Source organism: Pristis pectinata, chromosome 4 (genome assembly GCF_009764475.1).
Source record: "Pristis pectinata isolate sPriPec2 chromosome 4, sPriPec2.1.pri, whole genome shotgun sequence".
Lineage (NCBI taxonomy): Eukaryota > Metazoa > Chordata > Chondrichthyes > Rhinopristiformes > Pristidae > Pristis > Pristis pectinata.
In genome coordinates this window covers 51,406,615-51,423,318 of record NC_067408.1, presented here as the reverse complement: position 1 = coordinate 51,423,318, position 16,704 = coordinate 51,406,615, and the positions used below count along the sequence as shown (strand labels likewise).

Here is a 16,704-nt window from a genome sequence, read left to right as displayed (position 1 = left end):
TCATCTGGAGATACAGGGAAATGAATAGGTTGTCTGGCCAATCAGGCCTGCTTCACCATCTTGTAAAACTTGTACATTCTTTATCCTCCTAATTCTATTCTCCCATCCTTTTATTAAATCCATTTGTATTACTATTTCTGCAGTGTACACCTCCTTCGTAAGCTTTGCATTTGATTCTGGCTTTCTATTGCAGTCTAATCTCAACTATTTTTGGTTTGGGGCAAAAACAATTACATATTCTTTCAAACCTGTCCTTGTTCCCAAAATTTTGAGTTTATATTATCTTGTTTAACCCCTCCCTACCCTTATAACCTCCTCCTGACCCACTGCCAAGCAAGAACTCTGATTTGCCTATTTAGGCTTCTTCCCTTTCTTCAGTACATTACTCGAGAACTTGCCTCTGCCCAAATTCACCTAAATCTCAGCCTCTAACTCCTCCTCTATTTAAATCCTATCTTTTTGAACAAGGTTTCTGTCACCCAACCTAACATCATCTTTGCCTTTGTCAATACTTGTTGGGAAGGACCCAGAGGAATGTTGCGATATTTAAAGCTGTAACATAAATCAAAATTATTGCTCCACACACTCTTTTTGCCAAGATGGTGCCAATTAATTCAGGGACCATGGACATTGTAGATATTCCCATCTAATTAGCAATGCACTTCAGGAAGCACCTTTTTTAAAAACAACTCTTACTTTGTCCTTTTGTTTCTTACCATCATGGTGTGGGACAACCTGACAGTTACTGGCCAACTAAGCTCTGCCAAGGGACCAGTCTCCACATGGTTTTATTACAGGTTGCTTATCCATAAGGGAGGCACTGGCACTTAACTTGCACTTATGTATGCACAGGCATGCACACACAGTGCCTAACAGCTACTGGCATTAGCTGGCGAATTTATAGTGAATGGTTACTGCTGCCTCTGGAGCTTTCTGGTAGGTTGAGCTTCCTTCATTTCCCTAGATGCTGCAGACCAACACAGGTAAACCTCAGCTGTTTATTTATTGGGCAAAGCAGTCGTAGCTAGCAAACTACATGAGGACAAAACATTTCACGCATGTAAACTTTGAACTGTTACTTCAGGATAATACGTTTCCTTAGATTCTGACCACTGCAACTCTTATCTAACATCCAAGATGGTTACTCATTTGTCAGGTTGCTTAGCAATGAATTTATTTTGAGGTGTGTCCCAGCAGATAGGCCTTATGGTATTAGTTTTTATTATTGTTTAACATTATTTCAAGCTTTAGTAAATTGTTTTTGGGGTTAGTCTAAAATACAAATTGTAATGCCTATTATAGGAAGGATGTGAACACTTTAGAGAGGGTGCAGAGGAGATTTACCAGGATGCTGCCAGGACTGGAGGGCATGTCTTATGAGGATAGGTTGAGTGAGCTAGTGCTTTTCTCTTTGGAGAGGAGGAGGATGAGAGATGACTTGATAGAGGTGTACAAGATGATAAGAGGCATGGATCGAGTGGACAGTCAGAGACTTTTTCCCAGGGCGACAATGACTAACACAAGGGGGCATAACTTTAAGGTGACTGGAGGAAGGTATAAGGGGGATGTCAGAGGTAAGTGGTTGTTTTTACACAGAGAGTGGTGGGTGCGTGGAATGCACTGCTGGCAGAGGTTTGGGGGCAGATACATTAGGGACATTTAAGAGATTCTTAGATAGACATGTGAATGATAGAAAAATGGAGGGCTATGTGGGAGGGAAGGGTTAGATAGATATTAGAGCAGGATAAAATGTCGGTACAACATCGTGAGCCAAAGGGCCTGTACTGTGCTGTAATATTCTATGTTATCAGTTCATTTGGGTAGTTCCTATGATTCTGCACAAATAATTGTAGTTTCTCTGATTCTGACAGCCCCTCATCTGAACTTATTGTGGTTTACATTTGGTAAACAAGTGCCAATTTTCTTGAGCAATTATCTTCTAATCTTAATGCATGAAGAACAAATGTACCTGCCTCTGGAATGCTTAAAATATATTGGCAGTGTAGTTTTCCTGTAATGCAGTGTATATTAAAATAAATTGATGCTGAAGTGGGACAGTTAATCCTTCTCTTGCAATGATATGAAAATCAAGAAACTGCAGATGCTGGAAATCTGAAATAAAGGCAGAACATGCTGGAAACACTCAGCAGGTCAGGCAGCATCTGTGGAGAAAGAAAGAGCCAGACTTTCATCACAAAGACCCTGCTGTAGGCTATTCATCTGTAATATTAACTCAGTTGTTCTCTTTCTACTGATATTCCCTCAGCTGCTGGGCTTTTCCGACAGTTCTGACCCGCATTTCACAGCTTTTACTTTGTCCTTTGTTTTCTCCCTAGGTCTAACTTTCCTTCATCAATCAACCAGAGATTTCATCAACCGGTCTCACCCTATCAGAGATATTCCACATGTCCTATCCGTCCTTCTTCTACCCTCCCCACATCATGAAGCCCACTCGTTTTTCCCACTTTCCCAGTTCTGACGAGGGGTCCTCAAGTCAAAACTTTAAATCTGTTTCTCACAAGCTACCTGACCTGCTGATTGTTTTCAGAATCTTCTATTTTCATTTCTTTGCAAAGGTGACTTTGTCCTATCAAGATATCAGTGCAAAATACAGACAAGTGTGAACCAGTACATAACCGAGGACCACAGGAGGTAGCTTTCAAAGTTTGGGCAAAAGATGCAGAAGAAAAAAATGATTAACTCAGAGAGTAATTGGGAGCTGGAATTCACTGCCAGTCAAGGTGGTGAAAACAGAATTAATGCCCACAAAATGGGGAACTGACTGGGGACTTGGAGAGAGTAATTTGTTGGGAAAGGGAACCAGAAACTAGAGGGCACAGGTTGAAGGTGAGGGGGGAAAGATTTAAAAGGGACCTGAGGGACAACTTCTTCATACGGAGAGTGGTGCATATGTGGAATGAGCTGCCAGAGAAAGTACTTAAGGCAGGTACAATAACAACATGTAAAATGCATTTGGATAAGTATATGAACAGGAAAGGGTTTGAAGGATAAGAATCAAATGCGGGCAAATGGGATCGATTTAGAAGGGCATCTTGGTCAGCATGGACGAGTTGAGCCGAAGGACCGGTTTCTGTGCTGTATTACTCTATGACTCCATGATTCTACGAACAAGGGAATAGGATTGACAAAATCATTCTATTAGGAGCTGAAGTAAACCCAACCAGCTTAAATAGCTTCCATCTGTGTTGTAGCATTTCCATAAAACGATGGTGCCAGGACTGACCTATCCCTTACCCAACTAAGCAGCACTATGGGAAACCTTGACCATCACTGACCTTAACCCCAGCACAGGCTGAGATCTAAAGGGAACACCGTGCATTCTGTTCCACTCAGAACAGTGAATCTGCCAACTGCAAGATCACAGGACCTCTTAGCGGCTTTGTTAGAGCAAAGCAAGCTGCTGAAAGTACCCCACAGGGCAGAGGTGGGTGTTGCTCTTCCCTCTCTTGATAATGAGCTCCTGCAGACAACTCATCTGCTTTATTAACAAAAAAAGTCTGTGCTTTAGACTGTCTGGGGCACTTGGGTCACTCTGCCCCAATGGTTGCTAACAATGTAAAAATCCCATTAAATCCCAGCAAAAAAATAAAAATAATATTAAATCTCCAAGCCAGCTTTAAACATGCTGTCACCTGATACATTGCAAGCATTGGGAAGAGAGCCTTTCCCTTTGCCTTTACAGTTATCAAGGCTCTCTGTTCTGCCCCGTTAATGCTTTACACAGGGGGCCAGTAAATGCTTTGTTTGACAAGAATTACTGGTAAGAAAAACGAGACGGGAGGTTGGCAGTTCGTGTTTTTCTTAAAGTGAAATGAAAGGGATTGGGCGAGGTGGGTGTAGGTTTTGTTCTCATTGCACAAAGGCCAATGCTCTCTCGTGTTCTGTCACCTCTCAGTGTGCAGTACTAGTCAGTAACGTGATATCTTGTTATATCCGGCCACATTATATATAATCAGATCACTGTTCTACTTGCTGTGTGTTTTGAATTAAAACCTCAAGTCTGCAGACTTCAAATAAAAATTAATTAAAACCAACAGAAGACTGCAAGCTGAAGTGGAAGTGAACTGGCCCAAATCTTTTCTTAATATTCCATTCCAGTGTCCATCAGCAACAAGAGCAAATGCAGGCAGTTGACAGAGCGTGCTGTGCCAACTGCGGGCACTCGAGGGAGCGCACCATGCCAAGCGTGGGCAGTCGGCTGACCAGGCCATCGAGATGTGATACACAGGCTTGGTTGTAATCAACATGGTACCGCTGACAATCTAGTTTGTGACCCCACAGTGTCTTCCACAGGTGTGAGCCCGTGATACAGCACAACCCAAATTGCAGTGTCAGGTACAGCATGCAATTTCAACTCAACCATAACCTGAAGCAGTTTATATAACACCTATACAATCTGGTGTTGCATGATGCTGTAATTTATCCAACAATTTCCTGTATTTGTATAGCTGCTGTAAATGGGGCTCCCTGTCAATCATGTAGAGAGTGTTCTTGGAAGCTGAAACACAGTTACAACACAGGCTTCACAGCTGAATCTGTGAATAAATGGGTTTCCTTAGGACTTGAGCACTTGCAGTTTACCTTAGTGTATGAAGAACACATCATACACCAGGCCAGGCCAGGCACATATCATACACCAGGTAACCAGGCCAGGGTACATTGCTGGGGCTGGGGCTGGGGGGGGTGGGGGAGGGAGGGAGGGCCAGGCCAGGGTACCCTACAAGGGTTAGGGGGAGCCAGGCCCTGACATATTAATAAACAGAGTCAGAGTCCACAAATAAATCAAGAAATTAAGTTTTGCTACAACTGATGAAACTTTGCAAATGTGTTGATTAAAAAGTTTCAAAAGCCTGTTTTTGAAAGTTTTCTGCCAGTTCAGCCAGAGGCAATGACAGATGTCCAAGCATTTGGAAGGTTCGAACTGATCTTCGGAGTGAGGTTACAACTAAAACAACGTCAGCCACAGGAATTAACCGCTGAACAAGTGAACAGGCATTCACAGTTCCTGTCTTGATTTGGACATCGGCCTTTGCATTGGTTATTCTTTCTGACATTGTTTATCTTTCTTGAGCTCTTGCGCAAATACTCAGGCTCTTGAGATGTGTGGAAAGTGACAATGCAGAGGGGGAGGAGAGTGAAAGCAAGAGCAGGAGACACACAAATACAGACTTTCTACATACCTGCCACTGGCTACAATTCAGCATTTAAAGTGGGGGAGGCCAAGGATTAGAGCATCTTAGGCCAAGTGCAGTACTGTCTGTCATTATCATAATTCCTTCCTCACCTTTGCAAAGGTGGATTTATCGAAGAAGCTCCAGTCTGAAGAGAAAACTGCTCTTGGCAGAGCTGACTTGCAAAGCTGTCTGGCGGAAAGAGGCAGCTTGGTTTCGGGGTGGGGGGGGGGGGGTGGGTACAGAGATCCACCTTTGTTGGGCCAGTGCATGCAACTGTAGGGAGTGCTGGTGGCCCTCACCCCCTCCACCTGCTGTTGGATAAGCGGAACAGGGCACAGAGAGGAGTGTACACCCCCCAGCATAATCTCATCTGCATCCAATGCTTGCAACCAAGGGCAACATTCTCCCCAACTATCTGCACATGGCACACAGCCATTTCTGGCTACTCTTTTTTGGGCACTGCTTTAAAGACTGACACTGACCCATCCTTCCATTAATCTGAAGGAGATTAAACACATTTTGGCAAGTAGTAACATGGAGTATTGGTATCACCCAAGGATTTTCAACTCAATACACACTGCTTTTAGGTGTTACGTCTAGCTCTGCGGTACGTCTACCGCCGTGTCTGGTTCTGCAGTCCATCTCAAAAGGTCAAAGACCCAGTCCAGGACTTGAGCCCGTCATTCATCCCCCAAACAACTCCACCTACCATCTCAGAGACGGAGGAGAAAGCCTGCTCTTCCGTGATCGTGCTGTGTGTTTTGCCTTCAATTGACCCTGGATTACTGGGAGTAAACACAGAAATCCTAAGTCTCATCCTCCACGTGTGACAGTGCAGTACAACACTGAAGGAGCACCACTCTGTCACCAAACCAAGACACCGTGAAGAGGGGGAAGTTCTGCTGCTGGCCTGGATAATCCCTCCCTCCAGGAACCCTCCAAATCAACGGGTTTCTCATTAACTGCAGAAGCCAGCCAACCGCAAAGGTGATCACATCTCAAAAGCCCAAGACTAATTAAAAGTGATTTACATAAAGTCAGAGTCAGAGCAATGGGAGCATCTGCCTCAGGAAATTCAGGCGCAGTTACAAGGCTGGTAGCTGTGTCTGAAGGGGCTGAGAAAAGAATTAGCCATTCCCTGTGCCAACACCCAGTGGACACCGTCACCCTCAACAATGTTAATAGTCAAGGCAAGAATGCTAGTCTTCTGGAACTACCTTGGACATTCCAAGACTTATTGACTAATCACAAAATCAAAACCATGAGAGAAAATGAAAATCATACAGATGTGTTAGTTCTAACTATACTGCAGGCAGGACTGGTGACACAGAGACTCTGCTTTAGTCATGATCGAGTGGGAATGCGGTCTCCACGTTTCCCAGGTGAGAGGGAGGGGCACCCCATGACAATGGATCTGGGCAAAAGGCGGCAATGGGGCAGGGACAGGGTGGTTGGAGGTGAGAGTTCATGTGATGAAAGCACTAGAACGATGGCCAACTGCAGCAGTTAATGCCACCTCAGAAATGGGCACCTGCCTACTGGATTCATAATGAGCATCAAACTACATGACATGATTGCACCATTGGGCATCACCAGCAAGTCTCCACAAGTGGGGCAATGGGCTCAGGCTCTGCTCTCCTGCCCGCCCAAGCAGAGCACTCCAAGGCAGCAAAGCCCAGCCCCAACAAAAACAGCTCTCAGAAGGCTCCAGAAATCGGGTCCACGAGTCTCAAAAAACCCACTCAAAAGCCGACTAGGAGCTTGGAGTTTACCTCCAGAAACAGAGGACTGAAAGAGTCCAGAGCACCTTCCTGATTCCATGATCGTCAGCTGAAATTCCCAAACAGCAGGAGTGGTCAACAGGGGAGGAAATACACTTGGACCAATTCAATGAATGACATTGTTTCACATAGTTAACTCATCATTGAAGTATCTCCCACTGTTCCCATCACATTGAGCAGCTCCAAGTGCAACACTCCAGTCGAGTGGATGCATTGTGACAGCCTCACGTCCCCATCACTGCCATTCACCGGAACTCCTAACAACAACAACCACCTGCATTGTTATTGTGCCTTCAGTAAAAAGCTTGACCAGACACTTCAAAGCAAATCGATTTACAATGGGCAGAAGTGACTAAAGAATAAGTTGATTAATAAGACAGGTTTTAAAGAGGAACTTAAGCAGAGAAGAGATTAGTTCTAGGAAGTAGGATCGAGGGAGCTGAAGACATGCCTGCCAATGTCACAGCCATGAAAAATTGGAGAAATGCTTGAAGGTTTTTCCTGCGAACTGTGGGCACCTTACCTGTTTCCGTGCCTTGATGCGCTTGTGTACATAGTCTGAGAAGGGCTTACAGGGGACAAAGCGCCCATTTCCTGGAGTGACGTGAAGGTTTCCATCTTCCAGCACAATCTTCCCCTGGCTAATGACAACAACAGGAGCCCCACATAACTCCGTCCCTTCAAAGATGTTGTACTCGGCAGCCTACGTATAAAGGTAAAAAAAGGAGCAAAAAGAAATTATTAACAAAGAATTACACATACTTTCACATCAGCAGAAACATTACAAGGCACTAAATCTCAATTAATTTAGAGTGGCAGGTAAACTGGAGCTAAAATTGTTTCAACAATATTACATCGATAATAGAGGCCTTTGACAGACACTGCAAGGTGAAGAAAGGAAGATGTTCAACAGGTGGCTGACATGTCTACTGCTTATTTTACACCAAAGTGGTTCCTAATAAGTTTGCATACTCCCGTAAGCAAACAGGTAGAATGGAGAATCAAAAGAAAAAAAACACAGATGTTTGAAATCCAATATGAAAACACAAACGCTGGAAACATTTACCATCGGCAGGTTGAAGGACCTCTGTCAGAACTGGGAAAGTGAGAAAACAGGTTGCAGCTCCAGATTCCAGCATCTGTAGCCTCTTGGGTTTCCATGTTGCAACACTTTCCACAAATACTATCTGGCTTGCCAGGTGTCTCCAGCATCTTCTGTTTTTATTTTTAAAGGCAGGAATGAGCACCAGTTTGACACTTGATTCAACCTTCTGATTAAAATCAAGGCATCCTTTTGACCAGGAGGGTAAATACCAGGCTCAATTTGAACTCTCGACAATACTTCCCTCAAATAAATCTGCCTCTGGAGCATAACACTGGTGTGTGGGCCCACAGTCAGCCTGATCACTGGCAATGAATCTTGCTGCCATGTGTTGATGAGGGTGGGTCAAATCCAGGTGTGAATCCCCACCTTAAGGAACAGCCTGCCAACACTCACTGTCCAAACTCATATAGGAGCACCGTTCACTTTGTCTGCAATTAACCCCAGGACAATAAATTTGCATTTGCATCCAAAGGGGGAACAGGTTCAGAAATAGCAAGGGTATCAGACTAATTTATAATTGGTTTAATTTGGCACTTGTGAAAATAATAGTGAAAAGCTTTTGTTTGCATGCCATCCAGATTATGCCATACACTGAGGTAGTAAAAAGAAAACAGAATGCAGAATATATTGTTACAGTTACAGAGAAAGTATAGTACAGGTAGGCAAATAAAGTGCAAGGGCCATGACAAAGTAGATTAAGAGATCAAGAGTTCAGCTTTGGCATATAAGAGGTTCGTTCAAGAGTCTTATAATAGAACCCGTCCTTGAGCCTGATAGTATGTGTTCTCAGGCTTTTGTAGCTTCTGCCGATGGGAGGGGTGAGAAGAGAGAATGTCCGGAGTGAGGAGGGTCCTTTACATTGGCTGCTTTCCCAAGGCAGCAGGGTGTAGATGGAGTCAGTGGAGGGGAAGCTGGTTTTTGTGATGGACTGGGCTGTGTTTACAACTCTGCAATTTCTTGTAGTCTCGGATAGAGCAGTTGTCATACCAAGCAACGATTCATCCGGATAGGATGCTTTCTGTGGTGCATCTGTAGAAAATGGTGAGTATGTGTGGGAATGTATTGGAAATAACTGCAAGAACTACTGCACATGGACAGTATTTGAGACAGATGTGTTTTGGGGGGAACCTCCACTATAAGGGGTCTGGTCAGCAGTTTAACTGGGACTGTTTAAACAGTTGGGGTTGCAGTTTCAAGACATGCTTAACTAGACAATAAAACCAGCTGAAGTAGCTTCATGTTCAAAGTTGCTGCCATAAAACAGTCAAATGGAAGTGTCAGAATTTGATTACTGGCTTTCCCGGTCATGAAAGATCCCAGCTATGAATTTTCAGCTCAGCCTCTCTGAAAGGGACTGCAGGACAATCTAGAATTCACAACATGCACTTTGTTATGCCCAATTTGGAGATGCGAGCTCTGAAAGGCAGCAATGTTATGACAGGCTGGGCTATGGGCAGCTCGCAGTTAAAAAAAAGTCACACAAAATTAGGCTCAAATTTCTTTGAGCCAGTTCCTGACTGCAGCACTCCAAGCTGTGACCTCGGCCTCTCAGTTCACACACGCCCTCAAACTCAGCTGGATGTTCTCACTCTGGGTACCCTCTGGGGTAAAGCACTTGAGGCTTGTCAAGGATAATGGGCAATGAAGTACTGTGAAGAGTGGGGAAGAACGAACAGCGGCCAAGATTCATGCACCTCTTGGCAGGCAACTGGGAAACTGCAGAGATTGTATGCAGAATGATCCAGTTTGACCTCAAGAGGATGGTAAACAACTCCATACGGGGAGGGACTTTAAATAAGATGAAAACAACATGGAATTTAACTGTCAAGGCCCCTTCAGGAACTGCAAGCCATGGTATATTTTATTCACATTAGGAACAAGTTACACAACAGAGCACAGTGATATTTCCAGCTGATTGCCATGCAGCGTTACAACTCCTTCCTCTAATAGCGGGTGAAATGGGGAGAGTTTTGAATCGGACAGAGGGCATTAATAGGATAGAGGGGTTCCAAGGCCTATCAAGGTGTGTTTGATGGTGGGCTCCAAATTTTGGGTAGGTGGGCAGGAGAACTGGAGTTGGAGGATCCCAAACAAGATGGAGGACTCCAAAGAGGGATAGGGGGCAGTCAACTGGGAAGGACTCTAGTTGGGGCAGGGAGTATTGCAAACAGAGGGGTGAAGACTTCTGATGACTTCTTAGAGTGGAAAAAGTATTTAGCAGAAGGGAGGTGATAGGGCAAGAATTGGATGGAGGAAGGCAAGCAACAAGCAAGGGGGAAAGAACTGGGAGACCTGAGATGATCTGGTGGTACAGAGGGCACCCAACAAGGTCAAGTGGATCTATCAGAAGAACTCCAACAGGGCAAATTCACATCCAGGAGTTTCTGATGCCAAAATCTAGCAATGTGAACTTCGACTTTGGCAGGAACGTAAAATACCGAGATTATACTAACGTCACGAAGTTTCTGCACTGTTGACGCAAATGGAATGGATGACAGGTTGTGCAATTCCCTCAGAGACCAACATCCATTCTGCACCATTGCAGAAGTTGAATTGCAGCCGCTACAAGCTCAAACTGAAAAGTTTTTCCATTTCCCAAAATAGACACCCTACACTCCGCGAAGCAGAAGAGTCATTATAACAGAACAGGAATATGTATTACAGCTGTTGCACAGACTCTTTCGAGACCTGTTTGAAGCAAATAAGGACAGAAGAAAAAAAGCAATGAGTGCTGATTAATGGAAAGCAAAGCACTCACTCGCTTGGTGATGACAGGTACCTCTTAAGATACTGCTTCTGGGAGAGTACTTTGCCAAACTTTCTCTTTATGTGTATTTGTGGAGGGAAAATGGTGTTGACGATTCCATGTTGCGGTACAATGATGATGTGTTTCAATGAAGTAGTTGTAACCAATAGAAATAAACTTTGACAGATATCCACACCGAGGCTTGATTGCTTTTTCCTTTAATGACTCAGACAAACATGAAGAGCTAAGAAAAACACTGCACTTGGAGGTTCCTAATGAGGACAAGGCAAAAATCAGTCCACTGCATTAGGACAGTGAGTGAGCTACAGCTACTAGTTGCAATACCAGAAACAACCTTCCAGCCCCAGGAAGGTAAAATGATACGTCAACTCCAAACTTAAGTATAGCTGGAGAAGGTAAAGGGGATAGGGGAGGTGGGGAGCAGTGCCCAGAACCAAGTGTGCGCAAGCGGTGGGCAGTGAGGCTTGAAACACTGAGCTGGTCCAGTGCTCTGCTCCTCCTAGCCTCACCAGCGAGATAAGCAGGAAGTTCAAAGCCTACCCTCTGGGTGGTGAGCTCCGCAGGTCTTTTCAAGACACTTGAGGCAGCTGCCAAGCATTGGAAGAAACTCAACCATTTGTAGTCCAATTCTGTAAAGTGGTTTCACATAGGTCAACCATATCCAATGTAGAACAGAGTGCACTCCTGCTACAAAAGACTGTACATGTCAACCAGCATTGAGTCGTCAGCCCTCTTCAGCCCACCGAGTCCGTGCCGATCAACTACCCATTTGCAGTAGTCCTATGTTAATCCCAATTTTTGTTCTCCCTTAGTTCCCATCAGCTACCCCCAGATTCTACAACTCACCTGCACACAAGGGGCAAGTTACAACAGCCAATAAGCCCTCATGTCTTTTGGATGTGGGAGGAAACTGATGCACCAGGGAGAAATGCACACGGTCACAGGGAGAATGTGCAAACTCCACACAGTCAACACCCTAGGTCAGGATTGAACCCAGGTCTCGGGCACTGTGAGGTAGCAGTTCTATTAGCTGTGCCACCCTCAACACATCAGACCTTCAGGTGTCCCTCTAGGTTGCCAGAGTGGGTGCAAATTCTTAGCCCTGTAAATCTGTCTTAAAGAATGAGACAGGGCCAATGGATTCCTGGACAATAATCTTCCTAAACCAACTCCAAAAATAATAAGCCGTATTTGCCCATAAAACAACTTCAGTGGTGTGTATGAAGAGTTCTGAGAGGTACAGTCTTACTGTTTTGTTTACAAAATGCTAATAGTGCCCCTGTAATTCTGTAATGTTATTTAAATTCTGAGGAACCAACAAGAACTCAGAAGATGCTTTGCACCCAAGTTGTACATTACTTCACACTTGACTTTGCTATTGTACGAAATCAAATCACTTCTGCCCCTTTCTATTTTACCAGACACCCCACACGTGGACTTCACAGGTACCAACACACCCTTTGAGTCATTTCCATATTCTACCCGAGAGCAAATGCCAGCAGGATATTCAGCTATATGAGGCATTAACCGTGAGCCCTCATCTTAAGTTTCCAATGGATCATTTGATAACAAGCCTAAACCACCACCTATACCAATTTTCCCTCTCCTTGGAACACACTAGCATCTCTGCCACTCTCCTAATGGAATAATCCGAGCTACAAACCCGTTCTTCCCTTGCCAATCAACTTGCTGAGCCAACTTGGAACCCGTGAACAACTTTACACTTAAGCAGGTAGCTAATTAAGCGAATCCTACCCTTCCCCAGACCTATACAAAAAGCTGCTTCAAAATTTTAAGTCCACAATTTACCAGGAAACAATATAAAACATTAAAAGGACCCCTGGGAAAGGTTGTAAAAGTAGCATTATAGATGAAGGAATACTTCCAACAGATTAACCTACCTTCCAATCCGGATGCCAATTACCTTGCTGTGCATGTCTAGCATTTTCTATTTTTGCATTTACAAGCCTTTATGTGGTATCCGGCATTGCTCAAACTCCACCAACCCCCTCCCCTCCCCCCCTGCCCAAAAAAAAGTAATTGCTTCATTTTGGCATGTGTTCTAAATTCACCAGAAAGGCAATTAAAAACACTGGCTTGTCCCCGATTAGCCAGTATGTTAGCTAGTTTACCCAAAGTGCTCTTGAAAGCCCCAGATTCTGCAAAGATGTCTCAACAAGACTGCTGGCGGTTCCCAAATTTACTGGATTCCTGTATACAAGTGCCTGGGAAATGCTGCTGGATCACCTGCAGTGCTTTAGAACCTTTTAAGTTCAAATTTTCTTTTTGCCCCCAAAGTCTTTTACCTTCCTCATGCTTTTTTATCCCCCATTGGTTCAAGGTTTTAAATGTTTTTTTTGCATGTTTCTGAGATCATCAGTAGTTCAGAAATTTCATGTTAATTGAACTACAGGAGAACAGATGGGTCTTGACAGGGTAGATGCATAGAGGATATTTCCTCTTGTGGGAAATCTAGAGCCGGGGTTGAAATTTACAAATAAGTGACGTCCGTAAGTGTGAAAAAATCTTTTCCATAGTCATTAGCTTTTGGAACTTCCTTGCTCAAATGACAGTGGAACCTGGATCTTTGAATGCCTTTAAAGCAACGATAGATAGATTCCTAATAAGCAAATGGAAGAAGATTACCATCGGTAGACAGGAATGCAGAGTTGAATTTACAATCAAATCAGCCATGACCTTATTAAATGGCAGAACAGACTGAATGGGCTGATTTGTTTGCATTCAGTCTTTGCAAGAAAAAGAAAAATAAAAGAGACAGGCACCAGCTGCAAATGCCACACAGATTCAATCATACACTTCTGAGACTCCCACACAAGGTGATCTACATCTATGGAACCAGGGTACAACATGAGTCTACTGTATCTTTGAGCGATGGACAAGAACACAATGTAATTGAGTTCATCTCATTCTGCTGCTCCATTATGAACCTGTTGCCACCCTTGGATAAGGGAACTCACTCAATGGTTGGACCAAGTGCCAGGCACTAACTGACGACTAACTACAAAGAATTCCAGTGTTGCGTGAACATAGGAGCATTATTGGGTCAGACTCTGTACTGCTGACTCCTGACAGCTTCTTGGGGGAGAAAAGAAATCGCTCAGTTCTGGGCCTTGTGATAAGTCTGGTTCAAAGAAAAATGTATTTTGTGTCTCAGCACAGCTGGTGAGACAGATTACTGTGTTTCAACATCACACTGGAAAAGGAAATTTGAGTAACAGTAAGTTAAAAACTTGAGAAATACAACTAGTTTCCTACTTTAAAACATAATGGTCATCTATAGCCAGCCAAGAACAAACTCTGCTTGTTGCTCAACACAGGCTTCAAATGCATTTGTCCCATTGCATAGCTACAAGATTTGTTGCCTGGTAACCATGTTTCATCCTATTGCTGCTGCTGTCTTCATACAGACACAGCAATAATTTATAATGTGAATTCGTTGAGAGAGTGTTTAAAAAGATAACATATAATAGCCATACAGCTGTCAACACTCCTTCAGAAGAGAGATGTGAATAAATATTGGTCTGAGTGGGTGGATTTCTTCAACTAAATGTGGTGATAGAAAAGCTTTTGAAGAGGTTTATGACTTTTCTATATGCAGGGCAACGTAAACTGCTCTCCCATCCATCCCAACTGAGCTTTGAAAGCAGTTTGACAGATAACCATCACATATCCCCCAAATGCAACTTGATGTATGAAGGATCCTGTGTGGCAGAGACCATGAAAACACTGTAAAAGGTTCTGGGAAGAGTTAACAATGGAAGCAGATAAATGGGCATGTGACGCTTCAATCAATGCCTTTTTTTTGTGTGGGCAGCATGCTGGGTTCACCCAGAATGGTCCTGTAACATCAGTGAGGTATGCTCAACAGTAACATTGGCAGCCTGTTTACTGTTGACCTAAACGTGGGAAGTCTTGTAGCTAACACACTCCAAGACCTTTCAGAACTATGGGCGCACGCATGTTTTGGGGGTGGGGAGGAGAGGAAGAGGAGCTGTGGGTAATGGCAGAGAAGGTGGATTGTTTTGGCCTGCAATGATCTAAAGTTTGCTTTGATATCATAAAATCCCATCACCTTCCCATCAGCCCAGCATCCCTGCCTTATCTGGTTTCACTCATCACCTCCCAGCCTCTGTTGCCATCTCCACCCCTCCATTCCCCACCTACTCATCAACCCCTCCTCAACTGGATCCATCTATCGCTTGCCAGCTTTTGCCACCCCTCTGCCTCACGTCCTTATAGTGGCTTTCCCCTCTTTACACCCTATCCCAATTCAGGGTCTCCACCTTTGCCTCTACAGATGCTGCCTGATCCGCTGAGGTCCCCCAGAAGTTTGCTCCAGCTGACAGCACCTTCAGTCTCTTGTATGAAAACCTGCATTATTTTATAAACACCTGCAGACTCCATGTTAAAATCCAGGTTCCCTATATGCACAATTGGTATGAATGTTACTTCCCATTCTGGAATAAAGATCATGCTCTTTTGATTAAATTCTTTACAAGTTGAGAGCCTCATCTGTTATGTCTCCCGTACAGAAAATGAAGTCTAGCTAAGTCCTCAACTTGGGCTGGAGTGCCTAGAACCAGGCATCACAGTCTCAAGATAAAGAGTTGGCCATTCAACAGATAGAGAAGAAATTTCTTCAATCAGAAGCTAGTAACTGCTTCAAATTCTCTACACAAAGAGGCTGTGGAGATTCAGCAGCGGATTACAACCAAGACAGAGCATGACTGATTTTCTGATATCAAGGGATCAAAGGATTTTGGGTTGTTGCAGGATTGTAGTGCTGAGGTGAAAGACTAGCTGTGAGCTCATCTCACTGAATGGCAGAGCAGGCACGAGAGGCCAAATAGCCCATTCCTCCTCCTATTTCTATTATCGAGCACACTTCAAGACAATGTATCCGTCTTTAGGGCACCAAAGCTTTTCTTCCAACTCCGACAGCAGTTGCCTGGGGCTCAAAAGGAGTTAGTGGTTACGAAAAACAGCGACTTGGCAAGCTGAGAGAATGTGGGGTTGAAAATAAATTGGAGAGGCAGGGAAAACAGACGGACACCAATGTTGTTGACTCAGCTGCCATTCACCATGGAAAGTCTACCGGTTTACACACAGGGAGTTGAAATACCGTGGAATGGCTCCAACTTAGCTCGTAAATCACTGATGCGTCAACAAGCCCAGAGCAATTATTAAGTACACTTTCAGCCAGGAGTCGATAATTTGCGTCAACTTTTATTTCTCTGATCGACGAGTTGGTCCAATGTGAAGGAATTTGGGTACAGATTCCTTTCCCTAGTCATAAGTGAAGGATTGTCTCTTTCAAGACACAACCTCCACCCCACCCCCCAAATACTGTATTTACCTGAGACAGGATAATAAGATTTTATTACTTTCGAAGAGAGGAAAATTATCCCAGGAATCAGTTCATCAGATCAGTTATACTCCCAAACCTTCACTGTTATACTGTGCAGGTTGTCTCTTGTTCACTCTTCATGAAGTACTGCACCAGTAACATGGTGAGAAATGGTTGCTACCCTCAGCCTACTGTTCTGATCACTGTGGCTGCATGGGACATCAATAAAATGGCACAGTCCACCACCTTCTTTATTTAATGGGATTAAAACTCACCTACTCCAAAGCATTTCTACCTTCCACCTAAATTCTCCTCTCTATATAATACAATTTATGCAAAACCCTGCTCGCACTTTGTTTGTCCATCAGACCTGTCCTGTGACCTGGTAGTATGTTGACTTTCAAATTTAGTGCCACAACCTGATGAGGACTCTGCACATCTTCCATCCTGGCCTTGAGCACTTTCCTTTCCCTCCACCTCACCACTAG

The 16,704-nt window shown here is 44.0% G+C and overlaps 1 protein-coding gene across 4 annotated transcripts in view; it reads right to left on the bottom strand.

Annotated features, from left to right (window-relative positions):
- Positions 1-16,704, bottom strand: part of LOC127569012 (dihydropyrimidinase-related protein 3-like) — a 159,510-nt gene that overhangs the window by 17,493 nt on the left and 125,313 nt on the right. For all 4 annotated transcript variants that reach the window (XM_052013261.1, XM_052013262.1, XM_052013263.1 and 1 more), the window contains exon 12: positions 7,500-7,679. In XM_052013261.1, coding sequence (XP_051869221.1) covers positions 7,500-7,679 — 180 coding nt within the window. The remainder of the gene's footprint in view (positions 1-7,499; positions 7,680-16,704) is intronic.